Source organism: Dipodomys merriami, unplaced genomic scaffold, assembly GCF_024711535.1.
Source record: "Dipodomys merriami isolate MVZ:Mamm:240054 unplaced genomic scaffold, mDipMer1.0.p SCAF_154, whole genome shotgun sequence".
NCBI lineage: Eukaryota > Metazoa > Chordata > Mammalia > Rodentia > Heteromyidae > Dipodomys > Dipodomys merriami.
Genome location: NW_027202871.1, coordinates 1,791,401 through 1,808,820, shown reverse-complemented (window position 1 = coordinate 1,808,820; position 17,420 = coordinate 1,791,401). Strand labels below are relative to the sequence as shown.

The 17,420-nt window shown below is 37.5% G+C and overlaps 1 protein-coding gene across 1 annotated transcript in view; it reads left to right on the top strand.

The window, feature by feature from the left end:
- The window catches only part of Rsrc1 (arginine and serine rich coiled-coil 1), a 252,904-nt gene that overhangs the window by 113,115 nt on the left and 122,369 nt on the right, over nucleotides 1–17,420 (top strand). The window contains exon 6 of the mRNA XM_070022829.1: nucleotides 9,427–9,463. Coding sequence (XP_069878930.1) covers nucleotides 9,427–9,463 — 37 coding nt within the window. The remainder of the gene's footprint in view (nucleotides 1–9,426; nucleotides 9,464–17,420) is intronic.

The window sequence follows — 17,420 nt, the reverse complement described above, 5'->3', positions numbered from 1 at the left end:
TTATGTTTATATAGTAGTAATGGAATATACTGGTTTATTCCCTCTTTAAGAAATTACTTAACCCTAATCCCCCAAGTGCAATAAAAAAATCACATAACACTCATAAATTATTTGTAAATCTAATGATCAATTATCTTATACCCCAGTTTTATTTATAAGAAGAATCACCCAAATGACCAACAATAAGAGATAAGTTAATTCATTGTATACCTATGACCAGAATAGTATAGAAACATTTAAAATGTTACAAGTATTTACACTTACACTTAGAAGCTGTTTATAATATATAATTAAGTAATGAAAATACTTAAGTACATAACAAGGCAACAATCTCATTTGTAGAAGAACAATAATTGTATCTGTGTGTTGTTAAGGATGGAGGGGAAGCGGAGAACATCCTGGAGCCATTACAGTGCACTGGCTGCTGGGATTGCAGGTGACTTTTATTTTCTTCTTCATTAGAACCAGATGTGATTTTGGATTTCTCTACAATAAGCTCTTATTATTTGCAAGGCCACTGCCTGCCCGCACAGCCCCAAGTGCACATTAGGGAAGGTGCCCCTTCCTGTGCAGCTAGCGCTCCGGGGTGCACTTGACGGCCAGAGAATACAGCTTTTAGCCTTCATTGCCTCCTTGGCTTTTGTCTTCTTCCACAGTGAAAGGTACAGATAGCCGTATATCACAGACCCCAAAACACATGTAATACCATTATCTTAAATTAAAGAGCTAAGGTTATTTGACCTTTGCATGTGTCTTCGATGGGCAGGCCACTCTCCAAAGGAACCCGCTCTCTCTCTCTCAGAGATGCTTCTCCCCCTTCCCCCCCTGTCTCCTCTTTCTCTTCCTCTCTCCCCCCCCCCTTTCCCTCTCCCTTTCCCTTTCCTTCTTCTTCTCCCCCCCCCCCTTCTCTCACATCATGCTTCCTTCTGTTTACTTTTCTCCCCAGGTATTATCAGTCCGTCCTTCAGGTCTCTGCTCACATCACCCACTTCTTTGAGGTCTTTCCCAAGCACTCTAATGAGTTGGGAAGCTTCTCCTTTTCTTAACTTCCCTTAAACAGTGTCAGGAACATAGATTGAAGGGTGGTCATGGTATATGATTGCATCTTACCTGCTGACTAAACATTGCTGCCTCCTTAGAATGGAGTGTTGAGAAGTAGATTGAATTGTACACACCTGGCCTCGGTAAGAAAGAAGGTCATTGACTAGAAATGTTTGTGTTGCATATTGGAAATAGAAGGTTAGGAAACACACGTCACATGCATTTTCCTTGTGAGGTAGCACAGTAACTGTTTTATCCTTGGTTTGGTAGTATGACTTTAACCATGGAAGGCATGCACATGATACACGAGCACCTGCTCTTTTTGTTGATGACATTTATGTTGTTATACATATGATTTCTTAGAAGTGATCAGGGACTGAGGCATAAAGCTTCTAAATAAATAATATTACTGTGCACATGTGCATTTTATATAGAATTGGAACATGTATTAGTGATAACTATATTTAATCTTTCTCTTATCAAGGACTTGATTAGGGAAATGACATTTTTATGCTCCTTTAATTTGTTATATGCATTATAGTTTACAAATAGTCTACAGTGCAACACTAGAATTTTGGCTTTCTCTGTGAAGTAGGCTGGATCTGTATTTATTTTTATCAGTTTCTATTTCTCATCAAAAAGGTTCACTGGGTTTTCCTGTATCCCTAACCCACTGCAACAATGAGATGTATGAGACGCTATGTCGAAAAACGAACTTTACAATTTAGGCAGGGGCAGGGATGGGGGGGAAATGTAATTGTGGAAATGGGAGGGAAGGGATGGTAGGGGAAAAACAAAGGACGAGGCAACAATACTTGATGAGAAATGTTGGGAGGAGAGGGGGGTCGAGACCAGGGGAGATGGGAAGGGATGGTAAGGGGAAACAAAGGAAGAGGCAACAATGCTTGATAAGAAATGCACTCATTACCTTGCCCATATAATTGTAACCCCTCTGTATGGTATTTTCACAATTAAAAAAAAAAGAAATGTACTCATTTCCTTGCACATGTGATTGTAACCCCTCTGTGCAGTATTTTCACAATAAAAAAACTCATTAAAAAAAAGAATCTAAAAAAAAAACCAAAACAAAAAACAAAAAAGGTTCGCTTTTCTTTAAAATGTATTTTACTTATTAAGGTTGTTTCTAGTTAGCACTTTTATAAGTAGAGCCATAATAGATTCTAGCTTCATATAGTAAGGAATGATTAGAAAAATATGTTTATTTTTTATTGTGCAGAATATGTAATTAAATTCTTTTTTGTTCGTTTGTTTTTGTTGGTCATGAGGCTTGAACTCTGGGCCTGGGTGTTGTCCCTCAGCTCTTCAGCTCAAGGGTAGCGCTCTACCAATTGAGCCACAGCACCACTCCTGGTTTTCTGGTGGTTTTTTGGAGATAAAAGTCTCATGGAGTTTCCTGCCCAGGCTGGCTTTGAACCACGATCTCAGTCTCCTGAATAGCTAGGATTACGGGCATGAGCCACCAACACCTGGCTAAATTCTTTTTTTGTAAGCTAATTGCCTGACAGGTATGGGTAGAAATATTGAGAATAAAGGAGATGTCATTATTGGAAGGAAGAGAATTGAAAAACCAAAACAATTATTAATTGTGGTTTCTTGACCAGGCTCCCTTAGACCAAGTAACAAACCTGAATGATCATTTAGGTCTGATATTGTCATATTGAATAAAAATTGATTATAAACTTCATCATACTCATGTTTTCTGGATGTAGAGCATCCAGAAAATATTTTTCTTGCCTACTATAGCATGATTGGTGCCTGACTGACAGGTGCCTTCTTGTGTATGTAGAGTGACCCTGGCCTTGTCCTGCTGAATTTCAAAACGTCTGCACTGCACATGTAGAGACACTGCATTTCCTGCTTCAGAGCCTTGCGTTATGCCAGCATTACTATCTGTGCTGCCTCAACTACAAATTGGATGAACAACCCATGACACTTTTTCAATATTATTACATTAAACCAAGTGGATTTTGATTGATAACCTAATATTCAACTAATGCAGAACATCAATCATGGCAAGTATATTAATTATTTAATATTGCAGTCTAATTCAGAAATCGATGTGCTGCATGAGGGGAAGGGAAACTCATGGTTCCCAGAAGATTTAAGACAGGGAATGATTAAAAAAAAGACCTGCTGTACTCCTGTGTGTTAGTTCGATACAAATCTTTATTCATTTGCCAATAATCTCTTCCCATTTTCCACTTCAGGACCATTTTATCAGTTTTGAGACCTATAATTGAATTAAGTCTGCTTTCAGCACAGGGCAAAAGGAGCTGCACAAATATTGATGAAGTCGTGACAGGGACGGCCTGAGAGGCCGGCCACAGCAGAGGACAGCTTTTATTCCATTTGTTGCAAAAGAGACTTCGGTCAGTGTCCTAGACCTAACATCTCCATAGCTAAAAATTTGTTATGACTTTTAGAATCTTTAAAGAATTCTGTCTTAAAACTAACCCAAAACCCCTCTTTTTGTACTTCAGTAAAACCCTCAAAGATCATTTCTATCACACTGACCAATTTAGAAGGGACTTCCTAAGGAAAGTGTTCCATCATCCTACCCACATTTGCGGTCTGGACTGCAGGAGAGTTGAATGATCATCCGAACTCAATGGAATATTTTGTGGTAGTGCTTAAATTCAAATTTAAGAGGTGTTCTACTTATTCAACCGAGATTAAAAAGAATGGCATTGTATGTTGTATTTTTGAACTCAGTCTGATGTTTTTTCTATTGTTTTGGAATAGTGTGTGTTTGTATGCATGTGTGTGTATGTATAATTTGTATGTATGTGTGTGTATATATAATTTCAAGGAGGAAGGGGACATAAATCTATAATAATAATAATAATAATAATTATTATTATTATTATTATTTTGTCAATTGTGGGGCTTGAACTAGGGGCCTGGGTGCTGTCCCTGGGCTCTTTTGCTAAAGGCTAGTGCTTTATCATTTTGAGTCACAGCTCCACTTCTTGTTTTTGAGTGGTTAATTTGAGATAAGAGTTTCATGGGGTCCTTTTTTCTGCTCGGACTGGCTTCGAACCTTGATCCTTAGATTTTAGCCTCTTCAGTAGCTAGGATTACAGGCATGAGCCACTGGCGCCCAGCCATCTATGTAAAGTTGCCACTTCAGCTTTCTTTTGGCCCATATTTGTGTGATTATGTTTTTTTCTTCCCCTCCTTTTTTTGGGAAGCCTTTCTTACTCATTGTGTAGTATGTATCATTTTTAAATTTAAAATTTGACTCTCCTGTAGCCTTTAAATCTCAGGTACTCTCAAGTGAACTGCATTTACTTTTCTTTTTAACTGTGATGGATTAAGTTAAAATAATCACTAAATTCTAGCCAATCCTTTTTTTTTTTGCGGGGGGGGGGGGGGGAGGGGTCCAGTCGCGGGCCTGAACTCTGGGCCTGGGACTGTCCCTCAGCTCTTTAGCTCAAGGCTAGCACTCTACCACTTGAGCCACAGCGCCACTTCCGGCTTTTTTCTTTTTGCTTATGTGGTGCTGAGGAATCGAACCCAGGGCCTCATGCATGCAAGGCAAGCGCTCTACCACTGAGCCACCTTCCCAGCCCCAGTCCTTTTTTTTAATATTGTTTCTTCCTGAATTTTTTTTTTTTTTGCCACTGGATTGTATTTTTTAAGACTTGATTTCTTTAATGTCTCTGTGTGGTGAATTTTCCATGTCTTTGTATGCTGAGAATTTTATTTATTTATTTATTTATTTTTTCCTTCTATTTAAGTGAAAGTTTATTAAATGTATATAAATTGTAGATCAATGTTTCCCCCTACTTTTTGTCTTGTGAATTACTGCTCCATTGTCTTGTAACTAGCATTCATGTTGAGAAGTGTGTTACCAACATTTCCCCTCCTTTAGGAAAGGGTCTCATTTAAGACTTTTCTCTTAATCCATTAACAATCTTAAATGTTGTTATAACAATATGTGTTACTACAAATTTTCTTTACTGATCCTTGTCCTTCCAATTTAAAAATTGAGTACTTCTTCAAATATTTATTCTCTTTCATTTTATCTTTCCTCTCTTTCTTGAGTTCGAATTACACACATGTTAACACTTTTCCTATTTTGAATTTTCTTTCTTATTCTATCTTCTTACCCTTTCCTTCTGCCTTCTTAGATAGTTCTTCTCAGGGTTTTCAGCTTATTAATTCATTCTCTGTATGTATTACACTTTTCATCCATCCTGAATTTTTTACTTCAAACTATTATTATTATTATTATTTTGAGTCAGCCTCTCACTGTAAAGCCCAGAATGGCCTTGATCTTGCCTTCCTCCTGCTTCAGACCTCTAAGTGATGGAATTACATGTACCACTATGCCCAGATTATTTTGATTACTCATACTCACATTATTTAGGCTTTATTTTTATTTTTATTTTTATTTTTTGTCAGTCATGAGGCTTGAACTCTGTGCCTAGGCACGGTCCCTCAGCTCTTCAGCTGAAGGCCAGCGCTCTACCACTTGAGCCACAGTGCTACTTCCCGTTTTCTGGTGGTTAATTGGAGATAAGAGTCTCAAGGACTTTCCTGCCCCGGCTGGCTTTGAACCGTGATCCTCAGATTTCAGGCTGGTGCCTGGCTATTGAGCCTTTTTATAAGTTCATTTTCATATTACATTTAAAATTTCTTCTCCTTGAAGATGTACTTGGATTATATTCTTATTCCATCCTGGACTCTAGACCTGGGTCCTGTCCCTGAGCCCTTTTGCTTAAGGCTAGTGCTCTACCACTTGAGCCACAGCCCCACTTCCTCAAATATATTTTTTTTTATAGATGAGGTTCTTGTATTTGCTGTTTTCTGTTCTTGTGCTGACACACCTTGTGTTTCCTGTGAACTTGTCAGCATTCGGGCTGAGTCAAGTCACTTGAACCTAAGGGCAGGATGAGAGCCTAGGCTCTGACTGAAACTCCAGCCAACTTAAGAACTGGAATGGAGGCACATGTCTGAAACCTCAAGAATTCAGGAGTCTGCAGCCAGTTGAAGGTAGCAGAGAGACTTATCTCAAACAGAATAAAAATGAAAGTGTGGAGGGTGTGGTTCATGTGGTAGAGCCCTTGCTCTAGCCAGGCCTCAACCACATCTCCCATTGTGTCCTCTGATTCTTTTCAAATCCAGTAAGAAACAGCAAAGGGAGCCACATGCTTGCTTGCCTTGAACGTGTCTACCCGTGTACCATGTCCACATGCCTCCTGACAGAGCTCTCCCAGGCCACTGCTCCTGGCTTGCTCCCTGGGGGTCGTGTTAGGGTGGAGGCAGTAGGGATGCTGCTCAAAACCTCTCAGACCTGGGCTTATTGCTATGACTCTGAGCCCAACCTTGTCTTATAATAGTCAGGTCAGGTGCGTATTACTTTTTAAATATGATTTCACAGTTGGTGCTAGAATATAAAAATTGGACAAGATGCCGTGTATCCCTTCAAAGGCTGTTCGTTTTACAGGTACTAGAGAAATGTAAGAAGACATTCTAATGATTCATGATAAATTCTGTGATGGGTCATTCCCAGAGTTATGGGAACATACGGGAAAAATGCATTGCTTTGTTGGGGAAAGATTTAGGCTGAGTCCTCAGGATGTTTGTTTGTTGGCTGGGTGAGGCTGTGAGAGGAGGCTGAGGGTGGAGGCGTATTTCAGGTTGACAGCGTAGTCCAGAGGTGAGGTTAGTGTGTCACGGTTCTCACCTCCATGTCCATGTGGTGAGTGTAGAAGGGTGGTGTGGAACTTGCGCTCACATTTCAGAAAGGCTTGGAAGTACTGTGGAGAAGGCATTGACCTGGTGAGGTAGGGCCACTGAGATCCACAAGAGTCGGTGAGGCTGAACCTGTTCTGAGGGAGGCTGGCCAGCCATGGTGCTGTGGTTCATTCCATTTCCTTATGTTTGGTAGAAAAGAAACGTGGAAGGAATAATGCATGGTTTTCTCTCAGCATGAGGTATTTAGAAAACACATATTGTCTAAAAGCTCTTAAGAAGCACTTAGAAGCACAGAAAGCAATATCTTAAATTTTTATTGTAAAGGACAGTTTCATATCTGTAGAAATGCAGAAAGCTCAAAAACCCAGGAGATTTTTCTCTTAAATTTTACCAAATTGAACTGATAGCAGACTACCCTGAAAACAGCCTATTTGCAATCTTCATTAGTCCTACTTTGTGTAGACAATCACCTGTCTCTCTCAGAATTGTTAATGTTAATGTGCTTCAGCCCATGGTGACATTCTGTGGCAAACAACTTACATACACTCACTGTCTTCCTAAAATCTGAAGTACTCCGATGAAGAGTGTCCAGCACTGATGGTATCAGGTAATGAACTATGAATTTGTCCTTTAATCTGAATACTTTCATTTTATATGGCAATTTATTTTCTAATAACCGTTATGTGACAGTTGAGTCATGGAGGAAAGTAAAGAGTATGTGTGGTAGAGTTCAAGCTCCAAGATAGACTGCCAACTCAAACTGCACAACAATGTGTCCTCTAGCTACTGTTTGGAATTTACAAAACACAGAATAGGGCGAAAACAAACAAACCCCCACATACTGAGCCAAACGTTTGCACAGAATATATATATATATATATTTTAATTTTTTTTTTGCGGGGGGCTGGGGGGACTGAACTCTGGGCCTGGGTGCTGTCCCTCTTCAGCTCAAGGCTAGCACTCTACCACTTGAGCCACAGTGCCATTTCTGGCTTTTTTCTGCTTATGTGGTGCTGAGGAATTGAACCCAGGGCCTCATGCATGCAAGGCAAGCACTCTACCACTGAGCCACATTCCTAGTCCCAGAATATCTTTAAAAGGATAAACAAAGAGTCAGCATCTATGATTGAAAAGTGGGAGTCAGTAATGAGAGGAAGAGAAGGCTTAACTCATTATGTGTGTGTATGTATGTTTGTGTTATAGAAGCACAGTGTCTTATTTAGGTGTTTCACTGTATTTAGTCCTTTGTTTACATTTTAAGTTGCACAAGTAATTTTCTGAGGATGTTCCTTTGAAAATGTCATGATTGATTAGAATTTCAGCCTATTAAAATTCAATTTATAATGAAGTTTATTTATATAAGTAATAGCCTTCTCTCATATCCTATAGTTTCTTTTTGTCATTTATCATTAGCACTGTGATGATATCAGAGATTAGAGAATGAGTTACAGAAATCTTGACACTTGTAAACATGGGCTATCCAGTTCAGTTTGGATTGCCAGAAGCAGTACGTGGGAAAGGAGAGCCATTGCAGTTGAGTGCCAGCCAGCCAGGAAAGGAGGTCTCAACCCAAGCAATGAAAACCCAGGCTGAGAGCTGGCATACATCTTCAGGCATCAAAGTTGAAGGCATTTGGAAAGGTAGAATACAGTGACAAAGGAAGCAGATAATTATATTCTCCGCTAAGAAAAATATGAGACAAAAATAGAAAAAAAGTTGAGACCATTCTGAGAAACAGAAGAAACATGGGAAAACATTAAACATCATAAATATAATTACATTGTTTGTTGTTACTTTCTGCAGTGTCATAGATATAATTTCATGTTATGAAAGAAAAGACCTGTAGTTACATTGGATCTAAAATATTGCTTGGGCAGAGATAAAAGTCAAACCTAAACTAGTATAGGTTGAAATCATAAAAAAAAAAAAATCCCATCATTTGCCATATGTCATCAAATGTAGATTTAAATTAGCTTTGCTACTTGGACAGATTATCTTTGCTATTTGCTTTTTTTGTTTCCTTGCCTTTTTTTCTTTGTAGTTAAAAGCACAAAATTAAGTATTTAAGCTCTATTTAGTTTCTTAATATTACAACAATCTTAAGTCCTGAATTGTAGTAAGCACTAAACAAATAAGGTTAATATCAAGAAATAATTCATTAGTATATTTAGCTGTATACTCACATATTCTTCATGTCTATGTTCTTTATATAAAAATACAACGATTGGTGGGTGGATCTTTGATGAAGCAAATAAAGTAAAATGATAATTTTAGAAATCTAGTAGTGGAGAGAATGTGTAAGTTTGAATGTTTTTGTAATACGTGTTGAAAATAATCATACCTCTAGTGAAAAAAACTGATGTAAAAATAAAATTACATGAATAGCAAAATAATAATGTTATTACTTCTTTTGCTTCTTATTAACTGAAAGATTTGAAATACTTTTTGCATTAGCAAAATACCAATTTTAAAGGTAACATTATTTTACATAAATTATTCCCATCCAATGGAAATTGTTTTATTCTTAGAAATGGTTATACGTATTCATAAAGATAGATGAAGAATTGTAAGGGTTTATGAAACATTTTTTAGGTAAACATAAATTAGAGCAGACAAGGGTTTAGCAGACAACTGTTTAGAACTTTTATTCTTCTGTTTTAGGGAATCTGGAAACATCAAAGCTGGATTAGAACATCTGGTAAGTTCTAATTTTCTCTTGAACATTTGCATCATCTTTGATATCTGCATTCTAAATGAATGCTTTTGAATGGGCTTTGAATACCTTGTATTGAAAAAGTCAACCATTTCCCAAAGGGTCAGCTTACCGTTTATTATGTGAAGGCACTTACATTTTCATTTATCTTATCATTTCAAGGGAATTTAAATTTTTTTAAATTACCTTTTTTTTTGATGTAGAGATAAAATAAAATGAATGACAATCCTTGGATTGATGATTGCTTTAATTATGAGCAAAAATTGTTTGGTGTAGAATTTTTGGCTTATCTTGATCTGACAAAAACAAGCTTGTGTTTTAAGAAAAACACAATCAAATATTGCATGCATAAATATGGTATGTTTTAGCAATTTAACAGCTTTGAAAGAAGTGCACAGCTTTGTTTTTCCTGAAGTATTTGCTTTATGAATAATGCATTGGTTTAAACTATATGCAGTTTTAGAATAGAAAATAATTGAGACGCACAATTTTTGGTTTAGGTAAACTTTTTAAGAACTAATGAAGTTCGAACTGATTTATTTTAAAATCTGTTTTAGCTAAAAATTAATGAAAAAATTGGGAAAACCATACTGTCATAACAGGTATGAAATCACTGAGCCCACTGTATCAAGTGTTCATTGCAACATTAAGTTGTTCATTTAAACAGAGCATTATAAAGTCATGCTCTGGTTTCTGGTCAAATCCAAATGTTGAATAATTAATGGTTGAGATTCTTTTGTAAAAACAGGCTAAGTACTTTTTAAATGCAAGGCTTCATTCCTATATTATACTGTCGTTTTGTTAACTATTATGTGCATTTGATCTGCTTTCACAATATCAAAACAGTCACAAAAGACAGTTTCATTTTGACTGACAGGAAGGCAAACTAAAGAACCTAAGATTTTCTAAAAATTTATAGCTGTATTTAGAAAATTAGAATCTAAAAAACTAGTTTGAAATCTTAAGCCATTTGAGGATTAGAAATGTTTCTTATTCTCATCATCAAAAAATGCTTTCCAAATGTATTTATCACTTGATCGCAACCCACAGACATAGGTGCCCATGACATGGGTCCATGGTCATCTGAAGCATGGCATTCCAGAATTAATTGGTAGTTTATATCAAGTAACTAAAGCTGCCAGAATGTCAAAACAAACTATTACTTCTTAAATTACTATTATGTTTTTTAAATATTTACTTTGTGTTTCTCAGTAAGTAAAAATGAATTCTATTTTTAAGTTAAATTTCATAATTTCTGTGTGTGTTAATGCATTTCATTTAACTTTTTCAAAAGTACAACTTAACATCGTTTGACCTGTGAACAGTGAACTATTAATTTCCTTCCTTGTTTTCTTCCTTCCCTCCTCTTCTTCAGAAATGCTGTTAAGAATTAGTAGTATATTGAAGGGGTAACATTGATCAAGATCACTAGAATACATAACTGCTTTGTTAAAAGGTAAAAAAAATCAGTAAATACACTACAATTTTTTTTAAACATTGATATATTCTTCATAACCTAAGCATGGGGTGAATGCACTTTGCTTTGTCTAGCATATAGCTCCTGAGTTTATGTCTCTACCTTTCCCCTGATCAGGTATTTAGAATCCTTCTAGCACATGTAACCTTTGGATTGGCTGAATAGCCAAATGCAGTTAGAGACTTAGATTATAATAGCTTTCTTTTGCAGTTATATGCTATAAAATTAAAACGAGAAGAACCTCCCCACATTTGGAATTAATCTCTTATTTTTGTAGCCTTCTTCAGTCTTTTCCTTATCCATATTACTTATTCAAATTATCATAAAACTTAGCATTAGGAGAGGATAAAAGCCAAGAAAAATTAAGTACAGCTGTAATACTTACCATCAAGAAACATGTAATTGTCTTTGTATTGCATGTTTCTGGACCTCTCTTGGCACATATATGGAACCCTGAAAGGAGAAGCCAGATATATGGATAAGAGAATGGGGTGGACAGATTTCCTCTGAAACCTCTTCCGTGGTTGATTTTCTTAAGTCTTTAAAATCACACAGAGCTTTGATTTACCTATTTTTCAATCATTCTTTGCTTTCTATTTTCCAACCTGGAAATTATGTAGCATACCATAATGCCCATTGCCTCCTCCTCCCTCTTAATCAAGCTCATAAACTCCATGCCAGTTAGAAGTCCTGGGCAGAGCCTTTGAAGGCTGTTAAACCAGTATCTGTTCATTCTTACTTGGTGATTGCAAAATGGAGACTTTTGAATCCTACTGTTCCCTCTGTATTAGCAGAAATCATTGTTTTGTAAAGAAGAACCAGCCCTTTTTGTTTTGTGTATGTTATTAGGAGCATGGATTTGGAGAATTCTATTAGCAAGGATTCATGGAGTTCTCTTAGATGGGTTATTGTCCATTTCTTTCCTAAACACTCAAATTGCCACATTTGTCCTCATAGTTTTTTTTCTAGATAGCTTTGGAGGTTGTTTTGATAATGCTTCTGCCCTGCCCTGCCCTGCCCTGCCCTGTTCTCTGTCCCCCACCCCCCACTTCAGTCCTTCTAATCCATCAAGGTGTTCTAGTCTTAGCTTCCATTGTCTGTGTTCCAGTTTGTAACCTGCCATCACTTCAGTGACTCTTAATTGATTTTAGAGGACATGGAAATCAAGATCTAAATGTGCTTCTTATTTCTCTGACTACATTACCATTGGGCATTTGCAATCCAGATTATTCAAGTAATACATTGGATTGGTTGATGAATATGCACATATATACATATGTACATATTTTACTTTTTGAGAAAGTATTTTGTTGTATAGCCTGGGAACGCCTGGACATTGCCATGTAGTCTAGCCTCAAACTTAGGATCTTGCTACCTCTACCACCTAAGTACTAGGAGTATAAGCATGTACCACCCAACCAGCAGAGTATGTTTGCGTATGTTTCTTAAAGAAAACATTACTCATAGTAATATCAATTCCAATCTAAGCCAAAGAGTTCTGCTATGCAGACTTGCATTTTCCTTCCAGAGAACCCTGGCTGCTTATGTTATCAGGACTTCCATTTATTTAATTTTATATGCAATTGCTACTTGCATACCTGACAAACAAACCTACTATTTGAAACTTATTTGTAGTTCTTCCCTACCAGTCCATTATAGTTGTTTCTCATGAGAAATATAGTTCTACTTCTTTGACTACATTTAGTCAAAAACCATGCCATTGACCTATTATTATTGATGTAGTATGTGTTACTTCCTTTCTAGATTTTTTTTCTTCTACCTTCAAAGGTAGTTGGATTTACTGGCTTCTATCTGTCCTCCATATTTTAAAATAAATTAAGCATTTATGAGTTTATGTGTTCAAATGTATTCCTATTCCTCATTATTGTTTTGTTTTGGTTGAACAATTTTTATTAAAACCTACAAAAATTAAAGAGGTTCAAATGGTGAATGTGTGTACTTTAACAGAAATTCTCACCTGCCTATACTATTATTATCAGAAATCAGGAAACCTAAACCCAACAAAACGGAAACTCTCAGGTAATTGCTACAAGTGAATGTAAATGAACTAATTATTTCGTCATAACCTTCCTTTAATCATCTATAAAAGGGAATTTATGTGGCATAACAAAAGGTGTGAAAGGCTTATGACAACACATTTTTCTTAAATGTGTCAAATTTATTGTTTAAAGGATTCAGAATACACTTGAAATGATTACATGACTGAAACAGAATTTTTAAAAATTGCAAACCATTGTATCATCAGCTTAATCTCCATGCATGATACTCAAAAATAACATAGCTTTTTAATTAGATCAGTTAAGTAAAAATGAGGAATTAAATACTAATAAGGGTAAGTTTTATTTTCAAGGAATCAAGCAAAAAATACATGTATAAAGCAAAACATTACTGATTTTGGTCACATGTTCTTGTTATTACTAACTATAGATGTTATAATACATTTCAAAATAAAATGCCCACAAAAGATAACATTAATAAGAAATACTCAAATCAAACTAGAAAAACATTAAGTAAGAAATATACTGGGTCAGTGATGTCTTCATTTAGAATTACTTAAACATTTGATTTTGAGACTCGTATTTCAGGTCCCTTCCAGGGCTCACAAAGAACCATCCCAATGCTCTGCTCTTGAGAGAATCCGTGATAATTAAATTGGGAGGAAAATACCTTGCAGTACTCATGGCCAATAAGGACGAAAACTTTAGTGTCTTGAGGAAAATGTAAATGAAACAAAAAATTACCAATTGAAAAGAGAAACATACCCAGAAAGCTGTCATAACCAGCTTGCTTGCTGGGTATTGATTTATATTTTCTTAGGTAGAAATCTAACATAAACAAAGTAACTGGTTTTATAAAAAAAAATATCCGGAGTTGCTAGTAAAGCACAAAGAAATCTCTAGGGGAGTCCAGCGCCCTCCTGTGGGCCACCCCTTCACACCTTGCATAGGACCTCCAGAATAATCTGGGGGTAGAAACTATACCCAAATGCCAGTTTCCCTAAGAAATAGTTACAAGACATGCTACAAGGTTGCAGGAATGAATGCTAAAAGGTAAAATAGGTGCAGCTTTCCTTTACAGTACTACTAATACTTTGATGTCCCATCTAACAAAAAGAACTGTACAATAGCTGGAGGTACTCACAAATATCATATTCACCTGAGAAAAATATGGTGTGTGCATTTTAAGAAACTGTTGTACAACATAGTGTATGAATGAAAGCCTCAAATATCACTAGATTTCCAAGATAATGTAACCCAAAGCCACACATTTCTAAGCACAATGTACACATAATGGATAATGCAAAATATCAGTGTTTTCAAATTGACTGTATTGCTATTCCTATCCCTCACACATCATTCATTCTGCGTAGCTGACCTCTTTTGGAGCAGAATGGATCTCTTTTGGAGCAGGGTTGCATAGTGTTTTCATAACCCACATGCCATCAAATCAGCTAATACAGCTGTCTGACATGTTCAGTTATTCAAAATCAATTTGTTTCAGGATACAAAATTAATGTTGATGTGTAGTTAATGAAAAAATAAGATGTCAAAATGATAAATATAAGTTAAATATTATACCCAAATATATGATCTTCCCACTTATATAGTTCTGATCAATAAAACATCAACACATTCACTTAGATACTGATTTAATTCATGAATCAGGGCCATATTTTCTAAGTATTTAAAAGCTAGAGAAAAGAATTTAGGAACATGTGCTTGCTAAATAAGAACTGTGTTTATTTAGCTAGTGAATTCCTAGAATAATGATAGCAGTTAGGCTCATACATACTCAAAAATAGGTATGATAGGTTTTAAATGTAGTTGTGAAGGTTATAAAAAGTATGATGCAGCTATTTCTCCCTCCCTTTCTACCTCTCTCCCTTCTTTCTCTCTTCCTCTCCTCCCTCCTTCTCTCCCTTTCCCTTCCTCCCTTCCCATCAAGGGTACTTTCTTGTTAGTACAGGAACTTGGGTTGCTCTGATGGTGGTGGGTGGGAGCTGAACAGGAGAGCTGCCTGGTTCTTCAGCTACAGAGTACCTTCTTAGTTCTTCATTGCCTGTATGTTGCTGTTCAGGCCTCCTCCAGCAGCATTGCCTCAGCCGCCCCTGCTGGCCTCGCTCAGGGAACACCAGGCTGTAGACCTGTTTTCAGTATTTTGGCTTTTTTGTGTCACACTTTCTTTGTTGTTGATGATGGCTTTTGCTTATATATTAACCTTACCATAGTCACAGAAAGTAATCTTAGAATATTTTTGCCTCAGGAAGAGAAATTCGTAAGTCAAAATGGAAAATCTTAGAAACCATTTTTAGGTGGTTAGTACCCTTAGTAGGGTTCAAATCCAGAACCTCACACGTGCTAAATGAATGCTAAGCACATGTTCTACCTCTGAGCTCCATCCTGGCCTCTGGGAACCATAGAAGTCATTGTATAGGTTCCCACTGGAACCGTCAGCAGTGCTAAATGTAAATGCCTCACCAAGCTCATTGCCTAAATGTACTTTAACACAGAGAAAGGGAGTGAGATGAGGACTTTCTTTTTTAATTAGATTTTATAATGAACTGAAGGAAATAATGTTTTTACTTGATGAAGAATCACGTACAGATAAAAGGCCTTCTGGCAATGACCCCAGTATTTGCCTTTCAACACTTCTTTTTGAAAGAGTGGTTATTAATGGCCATGTTGCTCCTGCCTTTTTAGAACTAATGATGTTCAAAAGTTGTAGAAAATTGACTCTAAGTTCTTTCTTTATACCAATGGATTTTTCTCTGTGTTTATTTTTCCCATTTTACGTGTTAAAATTCTGGTTAATGTAGTGAGTAGTAATTTCTATTGAACTACAAATGAAAAAGTGTTTGCTTTCTAGAGAACTCAGAATGTGGCCCAGTGTACCAGTGACATTAGCATGTATTTTATTTTCACTATAATGAAAAACGTCAGGTAATAGAGAGCTTTGCCATTTGATTAAAACAGCTTTCCCCATTTTGTAAGCAAACTGTATAATGCTACTCTCATCTTGAGATCAGAAAATATTAGATGGAACTCTCTGAAAAATTAACATTTTTTAAAGAAAATATAGCATTATGAATTGTTTCTGGCTGGAAGGACTGCTGCGAGTCCTCCCATCCCCCCCCCCCCTTGGGAGATAAATGGTTTGGCCTTGTCAGTGTGCTGTCTCTAAAGCCTCACTGGTTGTGAACAGTCACATGAATCGACAGGTGGGTTGGAGTGGGGAACATGGAGACAGATCTCCTTCCAGGTCCCTGCTAGCTGCTTTTGAATTCAGATTTGCTTCCCTGGGTCTGGAATGGCACATGAGATGAGCATCTTAGTAAGTTAATATGGAGGCCAGAAACTGGCAGGAGGGAAGCATGGTAAGAAGCATCCGTTAGAAGGCCTCAAGCTGGTGAAGAATCTGCCATCAGATCTGCAAATGGCTTGGAGGGAATCACTGGGAAGGAGCAATGCATGGATTTCCAAAAAGGTGAAAAAGTAATCCTCTCATTCTAAGAGAGATACACAAGTGCTTTTCTCCTCTCTTTCAAATTCAGATGTTAAATTGTCCCAAATTGTCCCTTTCAGTACAACATACTAAGACTTACAGTACCTGCTCAAACTTAGGTAAACACAAATTGTTATACCTTAAATTAGATGTAAATCCAGTCACAAGAAAATAAGAGGAGCCACATTTTGAGAAGTCCAGTTTTGGAGTCTGTATTGCAGTACTAGTGGTCCGCAGGCAGCCAGTAGTTAGGAAGCCCTGCAGACCAGGTGAGAGCTTGCACCAGGCTTTTAAAGCCCAGAGCGACATGTTTGGGTGGAGACCAAGACACACACACACACAGAGCGACATGTTTGGGTGGAGACCAAGACAGACAGACAGACAGACACACACACACACACACACACACACACACATACACACACACACACACACACACACACACACACCCCTCTCTCTCTCTCTCTCTCTCTCTCTCTCTCTCTCTCAAGGAGCAGGGCTTGACATCCCCCCCTCTCTGTATCTCTCTCTGTCTCTGTCTCTGTCTGTCTGTCTGTCTGTCTGTGTCTGTCTGTCTGTCTGTCTGTGTGTGTCTGTCTGTCTGTCTGTCTGTCTGTCTGTCTGTCTGTCTGTCTGTCTGTCTGTCTCTCTCTCTCTCTCTCTCTCTCTCTCTCTCTCTCTCTCTCTCTCTCTCTCTCTCTCTCTCTCTCCCAAGGAGCAGGGCTCCCCCCTGGGGCTAAACAAGGCAACAAGTATCTACATGTTCCCCAAAGCAGCCCCTCCCCCCTGTCAGCCTCCCCCCTCCCCCCCATTGAGCCAGGCATCAGCAATTCAAAGGGTAGCTTGTCTCCCCTCTAGGCCTTGGAGCTGGTAGATAGCCCCCATCTCTTGGCTAGATATCAGAATGGCTGTGACTGTTTCCTCACAACATACTACGACTTA